General features: G+C 39.9%; 1 protein-coding gene across 1 annotated transcript; it reads left to right on the top strand.

Annotated features, from left to right (window-relative positions):
* The first annotated feature begins 722 nt into the window (after nucleotides 1–722).
* Nucleotides 723–24356, top strand: proser3 (proline and serine rich 3). Its single transcript, XM_080850892.1, has 9 exons — nucleotides 723–781; nucleotides 10102–10175; nucleotides 10281–10414; nucleotides 15022–15230; nucleotides 15453–15955; nucleotides 17389–17530; nucleotides 20884–21055; nucleotides 22614–22695; nucleotides 22808–24356. Exons 2-9 carry the CDS (start codon nucleotides 10141–10143, stop codon nucleotides 22854–22856), a joined length of 1326 nt encoding a protein of 441 aa, XP_080707018.1. The 5' UTR covers nucleotides 723–781; nucleotides 10102–10140; the 3' UTR covers nucleotides 22857–24356.
* The last annotated feature ends 2801 nt before the right edge of the window (nucleotides 24357–27157 follow it).

The following is a 27157-nucleotide window of genomic DNA, read 5'->3' as shown; positions in this document are numbered from 1 at the left end:
TTTGCCAGCTTGTCTGCTTCCTCATTTCCTTTCACACCTTTATGAGCAGGAACCCACACAAACTGGACTGTCCTTCCTTTTTGACTGATTGAAAATATGGTTTGATTGACCTAATTCAATAGATCCTGTCTAGGCTACATGCTGAATCTCCATTTTGTATAGCTGTGAGAGATGACATGGAATCAGAACAGATGATTGCCTTAGGGAGCCTAGCCTCTTCTAGCCACTGTAACGCAATGATGATGGCTGCCATTTCAGCTGGAAAAATGGATAAATGATCCGTAGTCCTCTTTTTAATGTATATTTCGGTTTCTGGTATAAATACCCCAATGCCAGACTTACCCTCACCATCTTTTGATGCATCTGTATAAATGTCTGTAGTGTCGTAGCACATATTCCCTAGATACTGCCCTACATTGTCTTTTGTTTCTATTATCACCCTAGGGGAACCAAATAGCCAAGGTGAGGTTGTTGACAGAGGCAAGGTCTTACTGCATGCTATTTCCTCTATCCCCAACTGGCTAGCTAATCTGTTAGCATCCCATCCAAAACTACAGATCTGAGACCTGCCATATTCCCAACATTCTTTAAGGACCTCTTTCGTAGGATGAGATAGACTATGTCCTTTTAAATTGACCCAATAACCCAAACTCAGTTTCAGACGCCTGAGGTGTAATGGCATTTCCCCTGTCTCTACTTGCAGTGCTGGTACAGGAGACGTTCTGAATGCACCACAACATACTCTGAGACTTTTGGCCTGCATTCTGTCCAGTACTTTAAGGTGTGTCTTTTATGTGGATCTGTACACAATACATCCATAGTCAAAGACTGATCTTATCAGAGCTATATAAATTCTTTTTACAGATGTCCCTGACGCTCCCCAGTTGTACCCCGCTAAACATTTAATTACATTCACCCCCTTCTGACTCCCAGGTACCTAATTGTGTCGACTTGTTTCAACACTTGACCGTAGAGCTTAATTTGTACATTAGGCTTAATTCTTTTCTTTGAAAAACAGATGATTTGTGTTTTTTCGACCGATAAAAGAAAACCCCACTCACGTGCCCATTTCTCCACCTTGTTTATTGCTTGTTGCATTTTATCAGTAATGTTTCCGATGTTTCTCCCTCTTATCCACAGAGCTCCATCATCAGCATATAAATCTTTGTTGACTTTTACATCCTTTATTTGTTCAAAAATATCACTGATCATTAGATTGAATAGCACTGGACTACATACGCTTCCTTGAGGTGTACCATTTTCTATAGGATAAGTCTTGGAAAAATCAACCCCAACTCTTTCCTTTTAGGAAATCCCTGATCCAATTGAACATCTTCCCACCAATGCTCATCCTATTCAACTTAATTAACAACCCCTCCTTCCATAGCATATCATATGCTTTTTCTATGTCAAATAGTGTGGCCAATTACCTCCTTGTTATTTTGTGCTTTCCTCATTATATTTTCCATGCATACGAACCTGCTCTGATGGTTGGAGAATAAACCTTTCTTTTCTCCCTCGTACATTAACCTTCTCATAATCATTGTTTCCATTAGCTTACATAAATTAAATGTTAATGCAATTGGCCTATAGCTTTTCACTTCAGTTCTGTCCTTTCCTGGTTTTCCAATTGGAATCACTACAGAGTGTTTCCAACTCAAAGGCAATTTCCCTTGTTCCCAAATCATATTATACAGTTTTAAAATTACATACTTAGCCACGTCATCTATCTCCTTAATCATTTTGTAGCATACACCATCTTTCCCTGGTGAAGTATTCTTGGCCCCATTTAATGCTCTCCTTAGCTCATATAAGGTAAACTCTTTATCGAGTATGCTCTCACTAGTTGCCTGTTTCCCTAATATTCCTTTACTTCCCTCTATTACTTTAATTCTCCAAGCTAATTCTTCCTCTGTTAAGTTTTTTGAACTATGAACCTTGACAAACCCTTTTGCAAGTATCTCGGCTTTCTTTTGATTACTCACCGCCTCTACATCAATATCTTTTATCACCGGTATAGATAATTCCCTTCTAATGCCACCCATCTTTTTTATCATGCTCCAAACATCACCTACTTTAACTTCTGCCCCTATCTAACCACAGAATTCACGCCAATATTTCCTTTTAGCCTCTCTTACCACACGTTTTACCATAGACTATGCTCTTTTAAAATCCATAAAATTGGTATATGAGTGGTTAGATTTTACATTTCTTAAGGCTTTATTTCTGGACTTAACCGCTTCCTTGCAATCCTCTGACCACCAAGGTACCATTTTCCTTTTCCTCATGCCAGAAGATTTACCAATAACCTCCTCTGCTGCCTCAAACAATATATTGGTCATTTTTTAATTGAATTCATCAACATCACTACTCCTATCTGATACTATTTCCATCAGTTTACCACTCACCTTAAAATGATATAGCCCCCAGTTCGCCTCCCTCATTTTCCATCTTGGAAACCAATTATCCTCAATGAATACATCTTGATTCCTAACACTAACCCAGATGATATAATGATCACTGCCAAGCGAAATTTCATTAACCTCCCACTGACTTACCCCTGCTATCTGATCAGATACTATCATAAGATCTAATGCAGACTCTGTTCCATGATATGAATCAAACCTAGTGCATCTTCCATCATTTAAACAAACTAACTTATTGTCATCCATAAATTCCTCAATAGTACTCCCATTATCATCCACTTTCATTCCTCCCCACAGAGTGTTGTGAGCATTAAAGTCTCCACACAATATTTAGCCTGACGATGTCATACTCATAATTCTAGTCAGAATATGAGTCTGAAACTGAACCATTGGGCTGTGATTATGGGGTGTGTTTCAACGAACCAGGAAAGAAAATTCCTCTTCGCTGAATTGGATACCTAGAACCAATCAGAGAAACGTAGTATTACGATCTGATAGATTAAACTTTTACCTGATCCCGTAGGAAGGACGGCAAAAACATCTTTTCAATCGACAAATGCCTTGATCGCGTTTCTCTGTTCCTCTTTCAAAATGAATGCGCTGTCAATATCTGTTGAGACATATGCCTGCTCACGTTACTTAATTAGCACTCAAGGCTAGAAGCTACCATTTGTTTCAATGTTTTTTTGTCTACGCGTTAGTATAACCTATCAATAATGGTCTAGAGTGCTTCAGTTAAAACCTACAATCCTCGGCAAGATTCGTGTTGCACATGCACAACTAACCGAGTCAATGTAGACATTAAAAAAGTTGTGTAGATAGCTTAAATCATATAAAATATGTCCCACTAAGCTCCCGAGACGGCGCCATCTTTGTTCGATGTATTCTATCTATCTAATCAACTCAAGCGTTGGTTGGTCATCTGTCCATCAATGTATAAAGCCCGCCCTTACAATTTGATTGTTCAGATCACTTTTCTGAGACGTTTAATCTCTCCCAACTAGCTCAATTCCAGACTGAATCTCCCAGACCAAAAAATTTGTGGGCGGAGTTCAGGCTGGTATCCAGGCTACATAATATTACCTTTCCATTTCCCCCCTCCTACTAACTGTCTAGAGTCTCTCTCAAAATCCTTTTACAAGGATTATAATAGTTAATGATTTTAGTTCTAGTTTATCTGCCCATATATCAACCAGGACTACCTCTATATCTATATTGAAATGTATAGCCTAATTCTATAGTTAATCCCTTCCTGAATCAAGCCATCTTCTTCTTCTTCTTCTTTCAATTTTATTGGCAGTTTGCAACTATCTTGGAGCATTACCGCCACCTACTGTACGGATGTGGAGCTTCAATGGCAAAAGAAAACTTAACTAAGAAAAAGAAAAATAAATGAATAAGAATAACTCAAACTCTGTCAAAAAGACCTGTTCTCTTTAGAGGTCTAAAGCAAATCTCCAGGCTGATGGTCTGAGAATAGAAAAAGTAAGTAATCCCTCAAGAGCCAAACTGGTCTGCCCAAGTTTTATAACTTCTTCTAGTAATTTACTATTCTGACTATTATATGCTTGGCATTCTAAGAGGACATGTTGGGACAGTTTCTCTTTCCCTGCATTTACCACTGAATCCGGTTTTGTGTTTACCTACCTAGTATGTTTAGGTTATGATTAAGGCTAGTGTGTCCTATCCTCAGTCTTGTAATGACTTGCTCTTCTCTGTGGCTCCAACTGCCCTGTCTTATGGTGGGAACCTGTTTTTGGAGAGGATGGAGAAAACGACCTTTAGTTTCCCCATCCCACTGCCTCTGTCATGTTATGTTCAGTTTTGAAATGATGATGGATTTGACCTCTGCTTTACTGGATGGGATATTTTTTTGACCCTGCAAATTTGTCCAATATACCATGGATAGCTGTCTTCGTCTTAATGATGAAGGTAACTCCCCAACCTCTACCTGAAGAGCTGGGATTGGTGAGGTCTTAATTGCCCCACTGCACACTCATGGGCCTGTGCTTGTATCTCATCTAGCTTTAGTAGATGTGTTTGCGCAGCTGAGCTGTACGCAAAACATGCATAATCTATAGTATCTTTAATAAATGCAATATATACTTGTTTCAATGACCTCATCTTGGCACCGCAGTTGTTCCCTGCTAAACATCTTAGTATATTTACTGCCTTTTGACATTTAGTGACAACTCTCTGAATATGTTCTCCAAAGGTTAATTTAGAATCTATCCAAACCCCTAAAAACCGTACTAATTCAACCTGTTTGAGTGACTGCCCATACAAACTCATTTTCACAGAAGAGATTTTCCTTTTCTTAGTAAAACAAATGACCTGCGTCTTCTCCACTGAAAAGTGGAAGCCCCACTTGTTGCCCCATTTTTCTACTGTACTAACAGCTACACTGCAAAAATGCTTTTCTAACCTAGTGTTATTACTCTTATATTATATTGAGTTGAAAAAATCTAGTTGGACTTGTTTCTAGCTAAATTGTACTTACCTAGTGCTTTCTTGGTAAGGTTATTTTTGCCCATTTCAAGCAAATATTACTTATTTTAAGAAATCTTAACAAGCCAAATTTGCTTAACGCACTGGCAGCCAAATTTGCTTGTTTTAAATAAAAGCAGTATTTCGACCCTTTACCCACATTGCCCCATCATCTGCATACAATGACCTTCTAATGTTTACATCAATGTCTGAAAAAATATCATTAATCATGATACTGAACAACAGAGGACTACACACACTACTCTGAGGAACTCCATTATCTACAGGATATGTATTAGAATGAGCCTGGCCAACACATACTTCAATAGTTCTTTTCATCAGAAAATCCATAATCCAGTTATACATTCTTCCCCTTATGCCCATAGCATCAAGTTTGATAAGGAGTCCTTCTCGCCAAAGCATATCATATGCCTTTTAAAATGTCGAAGAAAACTGCACTAACCTGTTCTTTATTTGTCTGAGCTTTTCTAATGGTGTCTTCCAAACATAGCACAGGATCCATTGTCATCCTTCCTTCCTACAGAAACTCTGACAATAACTAATCAAACCTCTCTCTTCAATTATGTAAGTTAGTCTATCTATGACCATATGTTCCAATAACTTACATAAGTTGGATGTCAGGGCAATGGGCCTGTAACTTGTTGCTTCATTCTTATCTTTCCCTGGTTTCCCAATTGGCACCACCACAGAATTATTCCATGCTAGTGGAAGAGTCCCTGTTTCCCATATCCTGTTATACAATTTCAAAATGACCATCTGTGCTTGAGGGCATACATTACCTACCATTTTATAACCAATTTCATCTTTACCAGGGGAGGTAGTTCTGACACCATCCAAGGCGCGTTTCACTCAAACATAGAGAATAACCAATTAAATGCTTCATCTGATTCAATCTTTTTCTCCAAGACTCTAGGATGATCCCTTATCATTTCTTCCCTAGCCACTTTGGCCCAGGAGACAAATTGTTCCCACTATGGACCCTGACAAACGTCTTCACCAGGGCTTCAGCCTTTTCCTCATCAGTTCTCTTGATTTCATTGTTGAATCAAATTACTGGGAACGAATATTCTCTTCTAATTCCACCCATTCTCCTAATCATCCCCCACACATCAATGATTGTAGTCTCTCTTCCAATAGAGTTGTAAAACTGCTGCCACCGCTCTCGTAACATATTTTTCAGTTTCACAAATGCCTTTTTTTTTCCACAAACATAATTTTCAGTTTCACAAATGTCTTTTTGTTTTACAAATGGAAAATTATATATTTACAAACACACATGTATTTGTAAAAACCAACACACAAGTTACAAATCGGAAATTTGTATTTGTGGATTGCATAACACGTGTACAGCTCAAGGCATATTTGTAGAATACCCTCTGTGCATTTGCAGTTATTTTTGAGACAAATCTAAGCCCATACCAGAGGGAGTAACCCTCTCCCACAGAAACCGCTTTACAAGTTTGAAGTGAATCATCATTGTATTGAGAGAATGGAGAACGATATTCATTTAGTTAATCTGTCTGATGCGTGTGATTTTTATTTTTTTTTTATCTCTCAACTACACCACGTTCCACATTATTATGCAAATTACACTTTGCTCAGATTTTCCAAAATAGTAATGCACATTCAGTCAGTATAATTTTTAAGTCATCAACTGTTAGAGTATAATTCAAATTGTATTGAACAAACCTCCCAATGATAACAGTATTTTTTCAAAAATAAAAAACTCAAAATGCAGTGTTCCAAATTATTATGCAGAGTTTCAAAGTCTCAGAGTTTCAAGATATTGTATAGGTTGTAAAGAACTAAAAATTGTCATTTGTTGAATTTGCAGCATTAGGAGGCCATATTTACTGAAATCAATAAAAGTTTTAATCAAAAACATCTTAACAGGTCAAGTTACATGTTAACATAGGACCCCTTCTTTGATATGAACTTCACAATTCTGGCATCCATTGAACTCATGAGTTCTTTGATTGTTTCTGCTTTAATGTCTTATCAGGATGCCATAATAGCCTCCCAGATCACCTGATTGGATGTGAACTGCCTTCCACCCACATAGATCTTTTGCTTGATGATGCTCCAAAGGTCTCAATAGGGTTAAGGTCAGGGTAAGATGGGGGCCACACCATGAGTGGCCACACCATGAGTGGTCAGTCAGAAACTCTACATACTTTGCCAAGGTCATTTTCACACCGTCGAGACCCTGAAGGGGCCTACCAGCTCTCTCCCCATGATTCCGGCCCAAAACATGACTCCGCCACCTCCTTGTTGACGTCTTAGCCTTGTTGGGACATGGTGGCCATTCACCAACCATCCACTACTCCATCCATCAGGACCATCAAGGGTTGCACGGTACTCATCCGTTAACAAAACAGATTGAAAGTTAGTATTTATGTAGTCCTGAGCCCACTGCAACCTTTTTTGCTTGTGAGCTGGGTTTAGGGGTGGCCGAATACGGTTTAAGGACACTTGCAAACCTCTTGAGCATCCTACATCCTGAAGTTCGCTAGACTCCAGAGGCACCAGCGTCTTCAAACACCTGTTTGCTGCTATTCAATGGTATTTTAGTGGCTGCTCTCTTGACCCTACGCATTTGTTTGGCAGAAATATTCCTTATCTTGCCTTTGTCTGAACGAACCCACTTGTGCTGTGAATCAGTGACAAATTTCTTCCCCGTCCGATGATCATGTGCAATTCTTTTGGAAATATCCAATGTTGTGATACCTTGACCAAGGTATTGCACTATTTGCTGCTTTTCAGCAGCAGAGAGATCCTTTTTCTTCCCCATTTTACTTTGCAAAACTTTTTGGGTCCAAATTTGAAATTTGAGTTATGTTAAAACAACCACAAAATTCATGGATTCCTATGGAACAACAATGCACATAGAATTGTCTGGTGAAAGAAAACAATAATTTCCATCCCTGAATGGAATCTTCTGGAGCAAGCATGCACTTGAAAGCCTCTTGTTTTAGCCACTGGCTGGCTTGGAACTGTTGTTATAGGGGTCTGTCTGTTAACCTCATTAACTTAAGCAATATAGCACGAGTGGGAGTGGGGTAGGTAAGGGATAATCCCACGGGTGCTGTTCGGCCATAGCCACCGAGGCCGGACACGAAGTTATTGATTAAAAATGGTTTATTTCGCCATTGTTTCTCCGCAACAAAAAATTGTTCCATTGTCAACGTCTTGGTTTGATATTATAAGAATTTTGAATTCACGGTTCTCATCAATGTGCTATAGAATATTTCATCGCGGAGTGATTTATTATTAGCTGTGAAAAGTCCCCGTTGGTATGTTGACGGATAATCTATAGCATGGAACATCTCTCGTCCAATCAGAAACAGCTAAATAACGCGATAGAGCCCAATCGTTTTATAATGTAAAATAAAACGTAGAACATTACTCTCTTCTTCCAGTCTCTGACGTAGCACCCCATTCAGTGCCTGTAGTTGTGCTGGAGTTAGCACTCAAAGGAGATAATTGACTTTTATATTATCCTTTCAGTATAATAGTCTAATAAACAGTAGGCCAATGAAAAAAAAAATCACGTACTTAACAATACATTCAGGTGAGTGTTACCTTGCTAGATACACTACCGTGCAAAAGTTTGGGGTCACCCAGACAATTTCATGTTTTTCACGAAAACTCACACTTGTATTTATCAAATGAGTAGCAAAATGAATAGAAAATATAGTCAAGACATTGACAAGGTTGGAAATAATGATTTTTATTTGAAATATTAATTTTGTTCTTCAAACTTTGCTTTTGTCAAAAAAGGCTCCATTTGCAGCAATTACAACATTGGAGACCTTTGGCATTCTAGCTGTTCATTTGTTGACGTAATCTGTAGAATTTTCACCCCACGCTTCTTGAAGCACCTCCCACAAGTTGGATTGGCTTGATGGGCACTTCTTGCGTACCATACGGCCAAGCTGCTCCCACAACAGCTCAATGGGGTTGAGATCTGGTGACTGCGCTGGCCACTCCATTACAGACAGCATACAAGCTGCCTGCTTCTTCCATATATAGTTCTTGCATAATTTGGAGGTGCGCTTTGGGTCATTGTCCTGTTGTAGGGGGAAATTGCCTCCAATCAAGCGCTGTCCACAGGATATGGCATGGAGTTGCAAAATGAGTGATAGCCTTCCCTATTTAAAATCCTTTTTACCTTGTACAAATCTCCCACTTTACCAGCGCCAAAGCAGCCCTAGACCATCACATTACCTCCATCATGCTTGACAGATGGCGTCAGGCACTCATCCAGCATCTGCCTATAAGAGTCGCCTCTTCACTGTAGAAGGTGACACTGGCGTTTTGCGGGCACCATTTAAAAAGCTGCCTGTTGAGGACCTGTGAGGCGTCCATTTCTTAAACTAAACACTCAAATATACTTGTCTTCTTGCTGAGTTGTGTACCGGGGCCTCCCACTTCCCTTCCTGCTCTGGTTAGAGCCCGTTTCTGCTGTTCTCTGAAGAGAGTAGTACACAAAGTTGTAGGAAAAGTTAAGTTTCTTCGCAATTTCTCACATGGAAAAGCTTTCATTTCTAAGAACAAGAATAGACGGGCGAGTTTCACAAGAAAGTTATCTTTTTTGAGCCATTTTGAGAGTATAACCAAACCCACAAATGTGATGCTCCAGATACTGATCCAGCTCAAATGAAGGCCAGTTTTATAGCTTCTCTCACTCGCAAAACAGTTTTCAGCTGTGCTAACATAATTGCACAAGGGTTTTCTAGTCATCCATGAGTCTTCTAAGGCGATTAGCAAACACAATGTACCATTAGAACACCAGAGTGATAGTTGCTGGAAATGGGCCTCTATACACCTATGTAGATATTTCATTAAAAACCAGATATTTCCACCTAGAATAGTCATTTACCACATAAAAAATGTAAAGAGTATATTTCTGATTATATAATGTCATCTTCTTTGAAAAAAAAACAGTGCTTTTCTTTGAAAAATAAGGTAATTTCTAAGTGACCCCAAACTTTTGAACGGTAGTGTATATGAATTCACATTAATCATTAAAAAAAAAAAATCACTTTTGAATAATTGTATGTAAATGGAGAGTCAGTCCTTAGTAATAGTATATTTGCAATAACCACCCCATGCATATTATTGTTAGCACAATAATTCTATTGACTTTTATTTGTGTGTGTCCCAGGGACTGACCAACTCTTCTCACTCAGCTGAGAGTTTTAAGATGCAGGATAAAGACAGAAGGTTGCTGGATATGAGGTACAAAAGAATTCACCACCAAACATCTGCAAGTCTTATCCAATGCTAGCTATAGAAGTGAAAACGCTATAATTGTGACTTACTCTTGTGTTTTTCTTTTGTCAGCACACGTTTCCTCAATAGTGCTTCACCCCTGGTCAGCCCTGAGGGACTCGGCGGTTCTGACATTTCCTCTTTGGAGAGCATAGGTGAGCCAGTTGGACAGCCATTGGAGAGGAGCCTACACCACTCAGACCCTTGTAAGCATTGGTGTGTTTCTGAAAATCAGACTGCATTTAGTATTACTATACATTGCAGACTCATGATTAGTGGTATAATACAAATAGTCAAGTCAAATTTAAAGTAGGGTGCAGTGCTAATAGGAGAAGGGCTCTTTTAGTCTTGATTTCTCTTAACACAGCCAGCTAGCTTTTAGCAAGTATTTTGACTAACTGTTAGTGAGCTAGGGTCAAAATACTTGCTAAAAGCTAGCTGGCTGTGTTAAGAGAAATCAAGACTAAAAGAGCCCTTCTCCTATTAGCACTGCACCCTACTTTAAATTTGACTTGACTATTTTTCGACCAGACTTGATAAAAAAAAAAGTGAAAGTCCTCTCTATGGCAGAGGTGGTGTAGACACACACACTCTGAAATTCACCTCTGCATTTAACCCATCCAGGGAAGTGACACACACACACAGTGAAGTGAGGTTACACACTAACCCGGAGCAGTGAGCTGCCATTGGCGGTGCCTGGGGAGCAGTGATCGGGGTTAGGTGCCTTGCTCAAGGGCACTTCAGCCGTGGATGTGGGCATGGGAGAGCAGCACTTCCCACGCCCACATGCTTCCTACTGGTCTGGGATCGAACCGGCCACCCTACGGTTTCCGGCCTGAAACCCTAACCAGTAGGCCACGGCTGCCCCGATCTGGTAATATAGGGCCAATAGTTTTTCGCGAAATGGACCATCTGAAACGGAATTGACCATTGAAAACGGAATTGCAACTTTTCAAACGGAAACAAAATCGCCCAAAACCCCCTGTATTTTAACCTGTAAGACTGAATTTCTTTCAGATAAACACAACAACGATTGCAACAATGAACAAGCATTAATTGAAGAACAAAAGCAGTCAGAAAATGTCACGTCTGCGCTGAACTCTGCTCCGGCCACGCCCCCCTTTTCAACGGTTGTCACGTTCATTTGCTCAGCTTCCCAATCGCATTTAAAACAACATTTTTTTAAGTCTTCTGTTCTGTTGATGGCTGGCAAACAACAATCTAAGAAGGGCACGTATTATTCACTGAGTTACCAAAGCAGTCTTCTTTATGGGGACATTAGCACTGCACTGAATTACATTAACATGAGTTATTGCTACACAATAACAATTGACCCTTCGCTAAGCCACGCCCAAAAACCGCCCCAGGCCAATCGTAGTTTAGCAACGGGTAACTAAGCGCGGAGGACCTGACAAACTTTTGGCAAAGTGAAGATTCCGAAGCACTGTGCCTATGGGTTGTGCAAAACCGACAGCCGATACCCAAAGAGTTTGGAGGGTTTTCCATTCCCAAAACTCAATATGAGAAATGCCGTGAGTGGATAAAGAAGTGTGGGAGGCCCCAATCGCAGCTGAATGTTTACAAAGAACACTTACATTTGCTTACAACAAGTTAGCAAGCGAGCTAACTCATCTCAGTATTGCTTGCATATAATTACGGTCCTTTGTTCACAATGCACATATTTTAACGTAAAATGAGACTATAAGATACATATCTACTGTTCGCGTTTGACATACTGTTGAATGTATTTTGGCACTTTGTTAAGTGTCCAACATGAGGACAAGCTAATGTTATCAAGCTAGCGGATAGTTAACTCATCTCAGTATTGCTTGCAAATGATTACGGTTCTTTGTTTAGAATGCGTACATTTTAACGTAAAATAAAATGGTAAGAGACAAGATGCAGGCTCGTTTTGACATACTGTTCAATATATTTTAGCATTTTGTTAAATGACGGCCGACACACGACTTCCCCAATCCGATTGCTGCTCTCCCTGTGTCAGTTCCTACGTGGGAGCATCATGGGGGTTGCCGGAGGTTTCAATATGTATTTTCCCATTGTCTGACTTCGCGCAGATATCATGTATGTATCCCTCAAAAGCATACTGAAGCCCCTTTTGCCTCGTTCTTTCAGAGATCTCCCCTGAACTCCAGAAATTAGTTATTATCTCTCTGAGGACGTCAGATAACGGCACTTATCATTGAGATTGATATGCCAGGTACGAAAGCTTGTCAGGCGTAGCAACAGTAGTTAAGGTGGGCGGGGCTTAGCGAAGGGTGAATTACACAACTAATATTACTAGATACATATAATAGTGGACATTACACTAGGCAACATGGATCTCATTCATATCTCATCCAGTCGAAATCTTAACAGAATTGAACCCATCTTTATTAAAGCGTATCCACATAAGAACAGAACATAGCTAAATCTCCGCTTAGCATGCTAACCACTACTAATAGCACTAGCAGGTAGCCCAAAATTTGGTATTTAATACACGATTTATCACAGTAGCAACCTCATGAAAACCCTTACTTTCATTAGGTATGCACATAATGCCTCACATACAGGTCAAACAATGATGATTAAAGCATTGGAAATGTATAAGGCACAGTACGGTCAACTACTTGGCCACTAAATTAGCGACAAACTGAACGTCACTGAGGGAGCTGCTGCACGCACGCACGCAGACAGCGTTGCTAGGCAACATCACTATCAACAGAGAGTTTTTCATACAGTTAACGTGCGGAAAGGCATTTTACGGCAGTTTTTTTTTTTGACGCGGAAAACACAGAATCACCCAAACTGTGACATGGAATTTGCTTTTTTTTGACGCGGAAAACTATTGGCCCTAGTAATACAGTGTGTTTTTCAGTATAATAACACGGGTAGATGAAATCATGCATTCTGAGAGTGAGTTCCGGGGTGTGCTTTAATCAGCGATAAAGGTACTGTACGACCTGTTTACATTTACCTGAGCGTTCCATATCACTGCGCACTCAAAATAACAGTATATTCGAAATCGAACCAAGATGGCGTCGTCTTGGGAGCCTGTTAGTGGGAAGTATTTTATGTGAATTAAGCTATCTACAAGACTTTTTATATGTCTACATTCACTCGGTTAGTTGTTAATGTGCTACACGAATGTTGTAGAGTATTGTAGGTCTTGACTGATTGTAGCTCTCGAATATTATGTTTTAGGTTGTTGCTAACGCTTTAACCAAAAATCCTTTGAAACAGCTAGCTAGCTAGCCTCGCTGCTAATGAGTAAAACGAGTCTCTGGGCTTTTTCACTGCCGTTTTATGTAAGGTCAGCCATTCTAAATAGGTTCTACACAAACGTGAAATACATTCCCTATGTAAAGGATTGAGAGCAACGCTCCCATCATTACTCCATAGCAAATTACTTTAGTTGTCATTTTTAAGCCTGCTGGAGAAGGCACTTCCAACAACTAGCCACCAGCAGAGAACAACAGTGGTCATCAGATCATCAGAGATGAAGGGGACATGAGAAACGTTTTCCACAGATGCACAATTAGTGGCGATATCCAAATCATCTCAAGGCTACTGAAATGCGATACACAATGTTTGGTGGCTACAACTTTTTTGTGCTGAAAGGCAGCTTACTGTTTATAATTTAATTTTAAGTAATATTTATAATGTCGCTGGCAACCGTGTTGTAAAAGCAATAAGGTACTCCGCTGCACGTCGGGCCTAACAACTCCCTCGAACAAGTACATTATTGACGATACAGTACTGCCTTTCGAACCTTATTGCTTAAGAATGCCATACACACACCCCAATAGAGTGTGAAAGTCAGCTGCAAGCAAGTAGGTTATTGTGTTAGCATTTTAATGCTTCCTAAATCCAAAGAAATAATTCCTATGAAAAAATATGCGAAAATAAGGTGCGAGTGAAACAACTTTTTTTTTTTAACTGTTGGCTTGTAGTTGCTACCAATGTACTATTTCAAAGACATAATGTGTCTAAAGTCCATATGGAGAGGACACATGCATACACATGCCTTTTATTGAACAGAATTGAATGCAGGGTCTCTCAAGCAGGGGCCTTGGATGGGGGGGGGGGGGGCAGCAATATCGGTGGATCCCAACACAAAACCATACCGCATGAAAAATATCTATTTTTATATTTTTTTGTAGTCAAGTGGGAACAGAGCAATGATTCTTTGATAAAAAGCATGCTTTTCTGTTGGATGTCAGATCTTCCTGGCATTACGTAGTTTCAAAATGCTCCAGCAGAGTTTCTAAGTATTGCTACCATTGCAATGTTGGGTTGGTTTGCCAAGTCCATATCAGATGTGTAGGTTTTGGACCTCATATTACCTTATTGACACCACCCCGCTTGGTCCCCCCCCCCCCCCCCAGGTCAAACACGCTCCGACCCCACTGCTCTCAAGACATTCTGTAACTACCACAGGCCTTATTTAGTTGATGTGTTTCAAAACCCTTTTCATTTTCTCCTAGGGTTTTTTACACAGTTTTTTACGGAGCTAATTCACAGCATACAAACTGACTCCTCTTTCACACACTCTATGGATCTCCATGGAATGACTCAGGGAGACATTGGTTCTACTTGGCATCTCCATGTGTTACCATGTGTTGTTATTTCAGCTCCACTTGAGAATAACTGTGCTTAATAAACACCCAGAATACATCTCTGGATGTTGCTGTAGTATTGTGCTTTTCTGAGCGTTGTTTTTCTCATCCTGTTAACAGTTATGTTTTTAATGTTCCTTTCTCTTATCCTTTTCATGTCATTCTGGATTCCCCTCATCTACTCACTTGTCCACAAGCCATTACAAACTTCACCTTCTCCAAACATCTGGCACCCACACAACCTTCAGTAGTTGGCTATTCTGCTTCACGTGTGAATCCAGAGGATGATATCCTGTTCCAGTGGCGTCTCAGGAGGAAGATGGAGCAGTCAGGCCATCAGCTTCAGTCTCTTCTCCAACGCTCCGTCCCTCACAGCTCTCTCGGCAGCAGCCTTCAACAACAAATGGTTTGAATTTATTCAGATTTTGTCATTTAACATTCCTTATACCAGGGTTGTCATTTCTTATGTATGCCTTCCTCAAACCACTTTAACTACAACTTGTGACCTCTTTTATTTCAGTTACATAGTGGTCATAAAAAAAGATACACAATTACAAAAAGATTTGGTTAAAAGAAACAAAGGTTTGATATATTTCCAACAGACTGTAAAATTCCTTTTTTTTTTCAGACTCAAAATAACTTGCCAATCAGGGACCTCTCAAGATCAGTCAACGGCACCTTCACTCGTGCCCCACCAGAAGCACATGCTCAGGACCCCTCTCTTCCCTTTACTCTTCCACAGCCCAGTTTGTCAGCGTTCCAGCCTAAGCACCACATCTCTCCACACACATCCCCCTTCAACGGTGTCCTGCCATGCCCTCTCCAAAGCTCTCCCATATTATTGCCCAAGGAGAGTAGGCAGCAGCGGAAGAAGAGTTCCACTGATCCTGACTTGTGCGCACAATTAGCATCAGACCAGCTCAGCTTCCAAAATGCCTTAGACAACCAGCGCAACAATCTCCATTTATCCCTTCATCAGCACCTCCCTGAAAACAAAGAGGGACACCGCCGTCTTGTCTCTAGGAAGAGTGGGAAAGGAGCAAAAAGTGCAATGTCACAGGGGGAAGGAACAGAGGCTGAGATGGGAAAGAAAAGAAATGCCACTTCCTCAAGTAAAGAAAAGGGTTCCAGGTAGGTAGGTTTCAGGATTGTGTCCTGCAGGTGTTTATATAAGTATATCCGTGATATATAACTATGAAATCATATTTATACAATTCCAAATAGGACTTTGTAGTTTATGAACAAAAACAAATAAAGAAATTAACTTCATATACTTAAATTATCATGAAAAATGCCTGCTTTAAAGATACACAGACAATGTTTTCCAAAAATTGGTAGATTATTTCTTTGTTGTTACAATGCTTCTTGGCAATAAAACTTATGCTGTTGGAAGGCCTGTTTATTTCCTTTTTAAATGGTGTCACATTTGTTAGGAACATGCATTTGCGGGATGAGCAGCAGAGCTGAATATGTGGCTTGAGACCATGAAAAAATTGTCAAATCCTCTCTGACAATACCAAACAGCTTATTCTGCCATTGACTCTTGTTTGGTGTTTGGTGGATTGGAGATTGAAGAGTCAAGACATATTGGCAATTTAACAATGTTTTAATTTAACAAACAGGAGCCTCAGTAGCATGTGGAAGAACCATACACAGCCACAGCCTGTCATGCCTGTCATCATGATGGTCACCAGCCTGGTCACACACTGCTGTGGGATGGCATCCCATTCTTCAACCAGTATTTGTCGCAAGTCAGCCAACGTAGTCAGCAAGTCAGCCAACATAGTTCTGTTGGTCACCCTGGCACAAACAGCACGTCCAAGCTGATCCCACAAGTGTTCAATGGGGTTGAGGTCAGGACTGCTGGCAGGCCATTCCATCCTCTCCACTCCCAAATTCTGGAGGTAGTCTCTGATAAACCCCGCACTGTTGGGGCGAGCGTTGTCGTCTTTGAGGATAGAGTACGGTCCCAAACTGTGGAAATATGGGAATGCCACTGGTTGCAGAATCTCATTTCGATATCACTCTGAGATTGCCTCCAATGATGACAAGCCTTGTGTGACCAGGCAGAGAAGATTTGGCACATTATTCATGGGCGCAACCCACATACTCAGCTCTGCTGCTCATCCCCCAAATGCATGTTCCTTACAAATGTGGCACCATTTAAAAGGGAAATAAACAGGCTTTCCAACGGTATAAGATTTATTGCCAAGAAGCATTGTTACAACAAAGAAATAATCTACCAAACACAAATGTCCTTACTTTTTGTGCTATGTTTATGTTCATATTAAAAATCACAACCTCTCACTCTTCTTGAGCAGGATTTCAATCTTGGATTGAAAACGGGTTTGAACAATGGAATGATGCGCGATACATTTTACCGTTATTTCTCTACTATTAACCGTGGTTTATAGATTCAATTGGTTTAATTTCTGCAGGCCTGCAGTTACTACCACCCATATTTTATTTGGTACAGACTGAGGACAGCATTGTTAATATCTGTCCAGTTAAATCAATGCCTGCTTATTATTGAATGAAAGCCACACTGCTGTGTTGTGTTTTAGACATGGGCGGCGCGTGGATTATGCAGCCAGGCCTGACCCTGTGGTGGGAGGAGGAGGTCTAGATGGCAAGAGGCATGGCAAGGAAAGAAGACGGGAAGCTTTGGCTTTACCTTTCTCTCCCGTACACAGCACTCTTGGAATGGTCAGTATGACATGTCATTTAAGGGACGCTTTTCCTATGAATTCTCCATTTCCATCATTTTCCATGTATACAGTAGCCTGACGATGTCATACTCATAATTCTAGTCAGAATATGAGTCTGAGTCTGCTCCATTGAGTTGTGATTATGGGGCGTGTTTCAACGAACCAGGAAAGAAAATGCCTCTTCGCTCAATTGGATACCTAGAACTAATCAGAGCAACGTACTATGACCATCTGATACATTAAACTTTTACCGGATCCCGTAGGAAGGACGGCAAAAACATCTTTACGATCTACAAATGCCTTGATTGCGTTTCTTTGTTCCTCTTTCAAAGTTAAGGGGCTGTCGAGGTCTTCTAAAACCGACTCAATGGCAGAATCTACACATATTAGCTCTCCAGCGGCAGCCATGTTTGTTGAACACGAACTTGAACTGAGCGCTCTTTGGTGACGTAGTTGATTACGTTACTGTTCATCATCTGTCCATCATCGTATAAAGCCCGCCCTGGCACTTTGATTGGCTGTACTGTTTTCTACCAGGAAAAATTTCTCCCCAACGGCCGACGAGCCAGACCGAACTTCCCGTCCAATTTTTTTTGTGGGCGGAGTTCGGGCTGGTATCCAGGCATTAGTATACAGTGCATTTTGCATAAGTATTCACCCCCTTGGATGTTTTACCCTTTTATTGCTTTAATAAATCAATCATGGTCAATATAGGTTGGCTTTATTGACAAAAAAGCCCTCTTTAATGTCAAAGTGAAAACAGATTTCTACACAGTAATGTCAATTAAATTAAAATATGTAATGTAAAATAAGTGATTGCATTGCATGATTCACCCTATTTTAAAGTGACTGACCTAATTCAACAGATGTCCTTCCAATTGGTGCTAGAAGTCTCACAATAAGTGAAATGGGGATCATTGTGCAGTGAATGTGTCTCAAGTGATTGTAGTATTACCAACACCTGGTCCATTCATTGGTCAGTATTCAGTTACCAGTATTCCTGGCTACCCTTACACCATTGAGACCAAAGAACACGCCTGTGCTTTATTGAGAGGCTGAGCTTGGGAGACCACAATGCAATGGTGTGGATCCTGGATGTTTCATGGTTTACAATTGCTTCCAATTTCATGGTTTTATTACAAACAACAAATGTAGGCTATTGTTGAGGGCTTTGTCCTTCACGTACTGTACCTCTGAAGTAACGTTAATGCTAGACAGTAGGCTACACAAACAGCCAGTGGCGTAACTATAGGGAGTGCAGGGAGTGCAGCTGCACTAGGGCCCGTGGCGAAAGGGGGCCCGTCCCCGATCTCATCGCAGACGTGTCATGAATGTTTTCTAGTTGAAGAGCTGGCGGGCCCCTTGATAAGCATGCAACAGTGTAATCTATCCAGTGCCATTAATTCGCAAACATTTCTCAATTATGGTGTCAGTTATTCATAATTATGAGCTATCACCTGCCCAATAAACATTTTAACAATAGTCAGTCTTGACCACATCAAATAATTAATTTAGCCTCATTTGCCTTTTGCTGAATGAAACAAAACTCGTTTTTATTAAGTAATATTGCCATCGAAAAACAGCAAGGATGTCTGGGTAAAATTGATGTCAAAGATTCACCCACACATGTTGCGATTGTTTCCCATCCTGTGTTGTGTTGCAGTGCGTATTGAGTAAGCTATAAGTAGGCTACCCCATGCCTTTTAAAGTGTCTGCAGGAAACGACACGGACGTAAATAGCAGGAAGAAAGGGTGGCAAAGCTGCCAAAATTATCTTCAATTGGATTTGTGGCGGAGTGTGCAGGAGGACGCTACATCTGACCCCCATACCAGCCCAACAGCAATGAGCCACCAGGGTAGGCTAATCACCTAACGTGTAATGTCTGGTATAGCCTAATGGAATGCATTTAGACATGGCTATTAAACGTCATAAAATGCACGTATAGGCCTATAGGCTAAGGCAGCCGCCAGGTTAGATATTGAAAACTATTTTGCAGGATGGAGTCGGAAAATAGCTAAAGCTAGTCTTCATAATCAGCCAGCTTTCCCAAAGATTCACTAGTATGCAAGCAACCTGCCATGTCTCCTATGGTTTACACTCCAGTACCCTTCAACTCGCAGGAGATGATGAACTGTTTGGAAAGGCAAAAGTTTTGTCTGACCACCATGACAGGGACTTTGCGCCCGTGTTTCCAGAGCAACTCCTATAGTTCAGGTCCTGCTTTAAAGCAGCGATCTCTCAGCAATCATCAGTGAAACAGATAGCAAAACTCTGATTGTTGATAACCACTCGGTAACATCAGCATTTGGCGAGGTGTGCACAGCTCTGCTATTGTTTCGTAAGTACCGTACCTGTGACCGTAGCCACAGCAGCGCGATCATTTTCTATGAGCAGGCCGTTCTCACAAACTGAGTGACCGTGCAAGAAGGAGACAAGTGAGTGAGGCCACCAAGACACCTATGACTACTCTGAAGCTTCAGCAGCTGAGATGGAAGAGACTGCATACAACAACTGTTGCTCGGGTTATTCACCAATAAAAGCTTTATGGAAGAGAGCCATTGTTGAAAAAAAGCTCAACTTTTAGTCTCATCAGACCACAGAACCTTCTTACACTTGACCATGGAGCCTCCCACATTCCTTTTGGCGAACTGTAGTGGATATTTGATATGAGTTTTTTTCAACAGTGGCTCTCTTCCATAAAGCTTTGGGACCTTCCAGACACAGGTGTTGTTATACTACAATCACTTGAGACACAATCACGCAAACTCTGCTGTGTACCTCAAGATATACAATTATGTTTCATAACTGTATGTGTATCATTAATGATTAGAATTAAAATCACCAGGACAATCAAAAGAAAAGTGCAAAAATATCATATGTTGACACAAAATACATTTTTTTTCACACTTTGTTTTACTCTTGTTTGTTTTGTTAAATATTTCAATTGGATCAATGGGAGAAAGTGGACATAAGGGATTCATTTGAGTAATACAAGGCTACTGGTGACTAGATATACTAACAACATGGGATTTCCCTTAGACAGGGAAAAAAACACCAAAGCAAAGGCTGCTTAAAATTGTGTAGGCTTCAGTGTAAAAAGTCTATGGAAGTTCAAGCAGCCTTTCTTGTACTACTTCCCCATTCAGATTTTTGGTCTCAATATCAACTTTACCTCAACTCAACCATGAATGAATGATTTTCTGCATTGAGTTGCTGCCACAAGAGCAGGTGCAAGGGTGTACCTAATAAAGTGGTCACTCGATGGATATCCTATACTATTTGCAGTGATATTTACACGGCTTGTATCCAGTCTTCCATGTTTTTTCATTCCTTTTCTTCTGCCTCCATAGGTGGTCTCGGAAGTTCTTTTTCCTGATTCGGGATCAGCAGACACCTCCAGAATGTCAAGCCTCACTGACTCTTGTGAACATACTCAATCATTTCCACCACAGACCTTTACCAATCCTCATAGCCTGCAGAGACCTTCAGAGATCATTACTAAGCTTCTCAAGGAGGCAGAGGGTGAGCTGTACTTTTACCTATACATCATGTTTTTAGGTTCAGGACTGTTTCATACTATATGCCTTAAATGGATAGAGATTTATCCTAATTCTAAGACACTCAGTCAAGTGAATATGGAATGTCAAATAATTCAGGCTTTAATCTTTACGGTGCTGCGCAACAGAGGAGAGAGACGAGACCAGGTTTCACTAAAGATAGTTCCACCTCGTCACATTTCACTGACTGACTGTTAAGAGATTCTCTGTATTTAACTTAGGATAGTAAGGGGGTGGTTACCTGAATGCAGAATGGCTAGGATAATATATATTCATGGGGAGGCCCTGGCCGGGGTGTAAACTCTCCCACAGTGATCAAGGCATACAGGAACTGGGTTAGGGTTAGGGTTACTTCCAGAATACACAGGAAGCCTTACACTTAACATTAGATAACTTTTGACTTCTGTGGACTACATTGAATTTTCAAATACTATCACTATGCATGCTACCTTGATTTCATCAGAAATGCCTCAAACCCTCAAACCATGAAAACTAGGTTGGACTTGTTTTCCTATGCAAGTAGAAGTGTCATTTCACTATTTTTTGTTAGTTGTGCTAATGAAAACACTGAACTACCTACAGTGACGACTTTGATGACAGAAGTATTTCTTACAGTGATGTTGACAATGAGGAGTCTATTTTCACTATAGTATGAAAAGGCCTTTAGTATTTGGCTTAATATGTTAGTATTTGGCTTGAAATGCTGATTTTATGCTAGAAGAATTGCCTGGCACTGCCAACCGGTCTGGTTTAGAATCGTTTACCCTGCTAGATTTTCTGACTGGACAAGCATTATTAGCATTTTCTGGTGGGGTGGTTTAGGTATAAGTAGGAAGCTGTGAATAATAACCACTTAAGCCATATGGCTAAGCTTGAAGATGTTAGAAGCAATCCATCCATTGTCGGTAGGTTTTTCTTTTTCCTTCCCCAACATGTTGTAAAGGTATATAGCGGAAAGATGACTTTTCTCTCTGCTGGCTTCAGAGTTTGATGTACCACATAGTTCCATGAAACTCTTTTAGTGCCCTGGCCCTGTGAACAGATCCTCTTGCTCTCAATAGATCATTGGCGTGCACTGAGGTTTACTTCTAGGCAAGCAGAGCAGAGCTGACCACGACACAATGCCCCCCACCCCATGGGAGTGTGATGATAAGGGCTTTAAAAAGGGTTCATGACATTTATAGATGACACCATGGCTCACAAGATGACACCCTGCCTTCAGAAGCTTCAAATAAATAGAATATTCCAGTATGATAACTATTTAAAGCACACTACCAAGATCACACATGATGAAAAGTTGGAGAAAAAGTGAGGGGCGATGTGATTTAGCATGGAATGACCATTCTGTGAAAAGTCTGAGAACCAGACCAGACCAGACCAAATCAAGACGCCTACATCCTACTCTCTTCTGATCTGAAACTATTTTTCTCATTGATATTGAACTGGAACATCAATTACATGAACAAATGATTGTTTATTTGATGGATTGTTTGCCATGGTCTCATGAGGATATGCTGTGGTAGATTCAGATGAGCTGGAGTTTGAAGAGGACCCCTTGCTGCTGGTACTACGAGAGCAGAGAGGCAGTGTGAAGCACCGCATATGGTAACATACACAACACATTCACTTCACTTTTCTTATTCTCTGAAAACAAATATTTGTGTTTGTGTTCAGTGTTGTTGTAATCTTCTTAAAATGTTTTTGTTTTTTTTCTTAGTGAGATGGATATGTTGCTTGAAGCATGGCATGAAAAACAACCCCTCTGAAATCTCAAAATCTCTCCAAATACACGCAATCCTGTATGATTTCAACTTATTGTAAATCAATTATGAATGTTGAAGATTAACATTTTGTAATACCTGAGTAGATGTTTAATTTGGTTGTTTATATTAAAGACGATTGTGGAAAAACTTAATACAAGCAACAAAGAAATGTAAGAGTCAGTGATTTCATTTCAGACATGCTGTTTTGTGGAGGTGGAATTATTATTATAGTTAAGTAAACGGTAGTCAAAGCTTTGTATATTTTCATTAAAGTTAACTTCACATCATCAGTTCAAACTGAGTTGTATGTTCAGTAGCCATCAAAAAACAATAATTTCTTACCTTATAACTTTGAAGTTTTAAAATAGATATCGCTCACATCCAATTAGTAGGAAACCATTGTGTAGTTGGGGCTCCTCAGTTTGGTTGCAATGAATAGTAAAGTTCCAGTCTGAAGGTGGCAGGCAACTTACCGGTAACTACTGCCTGAAGTCTTCCCATGACTGAAGACACAACTACATAGCAGTGTCCTAAGTAGATACTCGATGGCTACGATCTGAAGGAAAACCATTATCCTCATCGCTTCTCCAGACACGCCACTAAAGGTGTTGTTGCCGATGGGGTGTGTGCGTTGTGGTTTTTAGAAAATGATTGAGATGGTGACTGATATACCAATGTTGCATATACTTGTCATCTAAAGACGAAGTAACTCTTGATCTGATAGTCCTTTGTATACAGTCCTCATGAGGCGTGCTTGTTGCTTTTTCCTGGGCATGACCTGGTCCAAGGTTCCACTGAGATCACAGCACTCCTGGAGCTGACTGGATTAACACAAGGCAATGTTCACCAACTTAAAGAGATCGCCACCAGCCCCACAATGTCATTTCTGGAATCGATTGATTGAAAGGGGGCAGTATGTAGGATTTAGGGTGATTTATCTGCAGAATGAAATATAGAATTGTTTATTCAATTTTCATGAGTGAATATTCACCTGTAACTCACCAATGATTGTGTTTTGGTTACAGTAGAATGAGCCCTTGGTATCTCCACACAGGGAGCGGCTCCTCAGCCACATGTTTTCTACTGTAGCCCTGAACCGAGGAATCCCAACACTGGCACTAGAGCGTTTTTATGGCACGGCAGCCGCTGAAGCTTCTGCTACACACTTGGAAAGGGAGAAGTATTTGGTTGGTTGCAATTTGCAGTCTCACCACTAGATGCCACTAAATCCTACATACTGTACCTTCAAAATTGAAGATAGTTTTATCTGTAAAGTTTTTTCACCAACGTCCAAACCTTTGCTTTACAAATTTAATTAGGGGAATAATGTTAGAGAGCTAGCTAATGCACGTTTAATTTCAATTGTTGGTAATGAAATCAAGCTATGTTCATTATCAGAAGCAGCAGAGGTTCATCTAAAATAAATGGCATTCTAGTTTTATCACTGGATTTTCAAAAAGTGATTCACTAGAAGTTATAAATATCATTTAGTTTACAATTGATTATAACATTCTTAGAATGTAGCCTAGGTTACTTATTCTGGGCATTTTTACTTGGTATACTAGTGAATGTAACAAAAACATTTGGATAGGGTTCATTCTCACTCAGACCAGAGGGTGAATCAATCCTATCTGGCTCCACAGACCCAAGTGTAGAATGGACACTGTACAGATTAAGAAATGCCTGGACAGTGGCATTTAACCAGCAATTTTGAAATTTCATATATATATTTAAAAAAAATGTCATACATATATTTAAAAAAATATCCTTATCAATGAATCCATAGCTACCTGTGACCTTTGCATTGGTTTTATTCAAACTAAAGATATTGGATTGTCTGTTTGGTGCTCTTTGAAAAAGATCTTTTTAAATGCTTGGGTGTTGACTGTTGAGAGCTTCTTTTGCCAACTCTCCTCAGCTTCTACATTTATATTGCGTTTATATTTGTTCATTTGTATATTCAGTTTTTCACAAAACTATCTTTCCCTAGCTTTATATAAAACATACAACTCTTCAATGCATCTGTCGATTCTGTTTTTCTCACTGTTAAAAAATAATCTTTTGGTGTTTTTAAATGTGACTTCAGAAATGGATGTGGATTTGTTGGTGTGCAGTTGAGGAAGGCAAAGATATTTTGGGGGAATATCTGGATAGGTTCCCTGACATAAGGTCACTCCAAAGCGGAATTACAGGTAAAAAGTTATTAAAACGTTTTTCTAGTAACATTGGACCATAATACTTATTTTTTACGCTACCTTGTTCAGGTATGTTTAATTTGGCTTGGGAACGAATTACTTGAAAACATTTAAAAAATGGCGATTTTTTGTTTCCTGAAATGTCCTCATAGCTGTCAAGTACGTTATCTTCAGCTTTTTCAAAATGTTCACTGTCATTTAACTTTAGCACACTAGTTTTGATTTTACCAATGCCTTCCTCAACTGCACTCGAGCTGTACTCACTTCCAAGAACTATGCAGACATCGTAAATATGAGCAATTACGTCTTGCATATTTTTGGAATTTAATAATACACTGAATATGTACATGCCTACCATATACCTGCTGTCTTTACCTGTGTATTGTTTTTTGCACACTTCACTTGCTTGTCGCATTAAGTGACTCTTGCATGTTCTCAATAAAGTACATTTTAACTCATCGTCTTTGGCCAAGCCATTAACGATTCTCCAACAACGCTTCAAATACATTTCCATGGATTCATTATTAAAAACTTTAAGAGATGCATTCAGTAAGACAGCTGATCGGTCACTATTCATTTGTATGGGCTGCGAGTTACTTTTAAATATTGTCCATTCATATTCTCTAATTGTTCTCAGAAAATGTTCTAAAGATCTTTGATTGTGTTCCTCTGTAATCATAAAAGCTACTGGTGTAGACAGAAATGGTGCTGAAGGTGTTGCCAGAACAATTTCATAATAAAGAATTCTTTTGCTTGTAAGTTTGCTTAAAACAAATCCTCCAGTTGCTTCCCAAAACGCACATGTTGATTGGGTCATGTCATGCCACAATCTGATCCCACCCTCTGTAAAACAAATAACTTTTAAAGGACTCACTTGAATGAGCTGTACAAAACCTTTAATGTGCTTGTTACGTACATCCTCATTACACAATTTAGTCTTTATTATCTGTAACGATATTACCTCATCAGTGTTATTGAATGAGCTCTGGTGTCCTTCCCATTTCATTTTCCTGAGTATAGAGGAACTAGTCCCTATTCCACTCCTGTTGTATGATGCCAACGACTTTAAATTCGCCCTTCCTAATAAATTATTGTAAAGTGTGTATGCAGTTGTACTTTGTAATGATTCAGCTATTGGCCTTCTCTCTGGCATTCTAAATGGCCTGACTGCCAGTTTGTCCCCCAAATGTTCTATTTTTCCTGTATATGACACATTAAACTGTGGCTTATTTGAATCCGTGGTTGTAATTTTAACTTGCATTTTGCATGAGGTATTTGCACAATAGCCATTAATAGTAAGGAATCTGGTGTTTCTTTGTCTCATTTTTGCTGTACTAAAAGAATGGTTTCTGAACATAAGTACACAGTATGGATTTGAGTCTTTTAATTTCTCTGCAAAAACACTCTCCCATACAGGTGCATCTCAATAAATTAGAATATCATCAAAAAGTTGATTTATTTCAGTAATTCTATTCAAAAAGTGAAACTCATATATTATATAGATTGTGTACACACAGACTGATCTATTTCAAGTGTTTGTTTCTTTTAATTTTGATTATTATAACTGACAGCTAATGAAAACCCAAAATTCAGTATCTCAGAAAATTAGAATATTGTGAAAAAGTTCAATATTGAAGACACATGGTGTCACACTCTAATCATCTAATTAACTCAAAACACCGGCAAAGACTTCCTGAGTCTTTAAATGGTCTCTCAGTCTAGTTCAGTAGGCTACAGCGTCATGGGGAAGACTGCTGACTTGACAGTTGTCCAGAAGACGATCATTGACACCCTGCACAAGGAGGGTAAGTCACAAAAGGTCATTGCTAAAGAAGCTGGCTGTTCACATAGTGCTGTATCCAAGCACATTAATGGGAAGTTGAATGGAAGGAAAAAATGTGGTAGAAAAAGGTGCACAAGCAACAGGTATAACCGCAGCCTTGAGAGGATTGTGAAACAAAGCCCATTCAAGGGAGATTCACAAGGAGTGGACTGCAGCTGGAGTCAGTGCTTCACGAGCCTACACACACAGACGTATCCAGGACATGGGCTTCAACTGTCACATTCCTGTGTCAAGCCACTCTTGAACCGGAGACGTCAGAGGCGTCT

The sequence above is a fragment of the Sprattus sprattus genome, assembly GCF_963457725.1.
Source record: "Sprattus sprattus genome assembly, chromosome: 14".
Classification (NCBI taxonomy): Eukaryota; Metazoa; Chordata; class Actinopteri; order Clupeiformes; family Clupeidae; genus Sprattus; species Sprattus sprattus.
The sequence above is the reverse complement of the archived record's forward strand: the minus strand, read 5'-3'. Positions and strand labels throughout refer to the sequence as shown.

Excerpts from the sequence above, each read along its gene's own strand:
- proser3 (XM_080850892.1), top strand. The coding sequence starts at position 10,141 with ATGCAGGATAAAGACAGAAGGTTGCTGGATATGAG. Across the intron at positions 10,415-15,021 it reads CCTACACCACTCAGACCCTT|CCATTACAAACTTCACCTTC; the intron begins GTAAGCATTGGT and ends CTTGTCCACAAG. Across the intron at positions 15,231-15,452 it reads GCAGCCTTCAACAACAAATG|ACTCAAAATAACTTGCCAAT; the intron begins GTTTGAATTTAT and ends TTTTTTTTTCAG.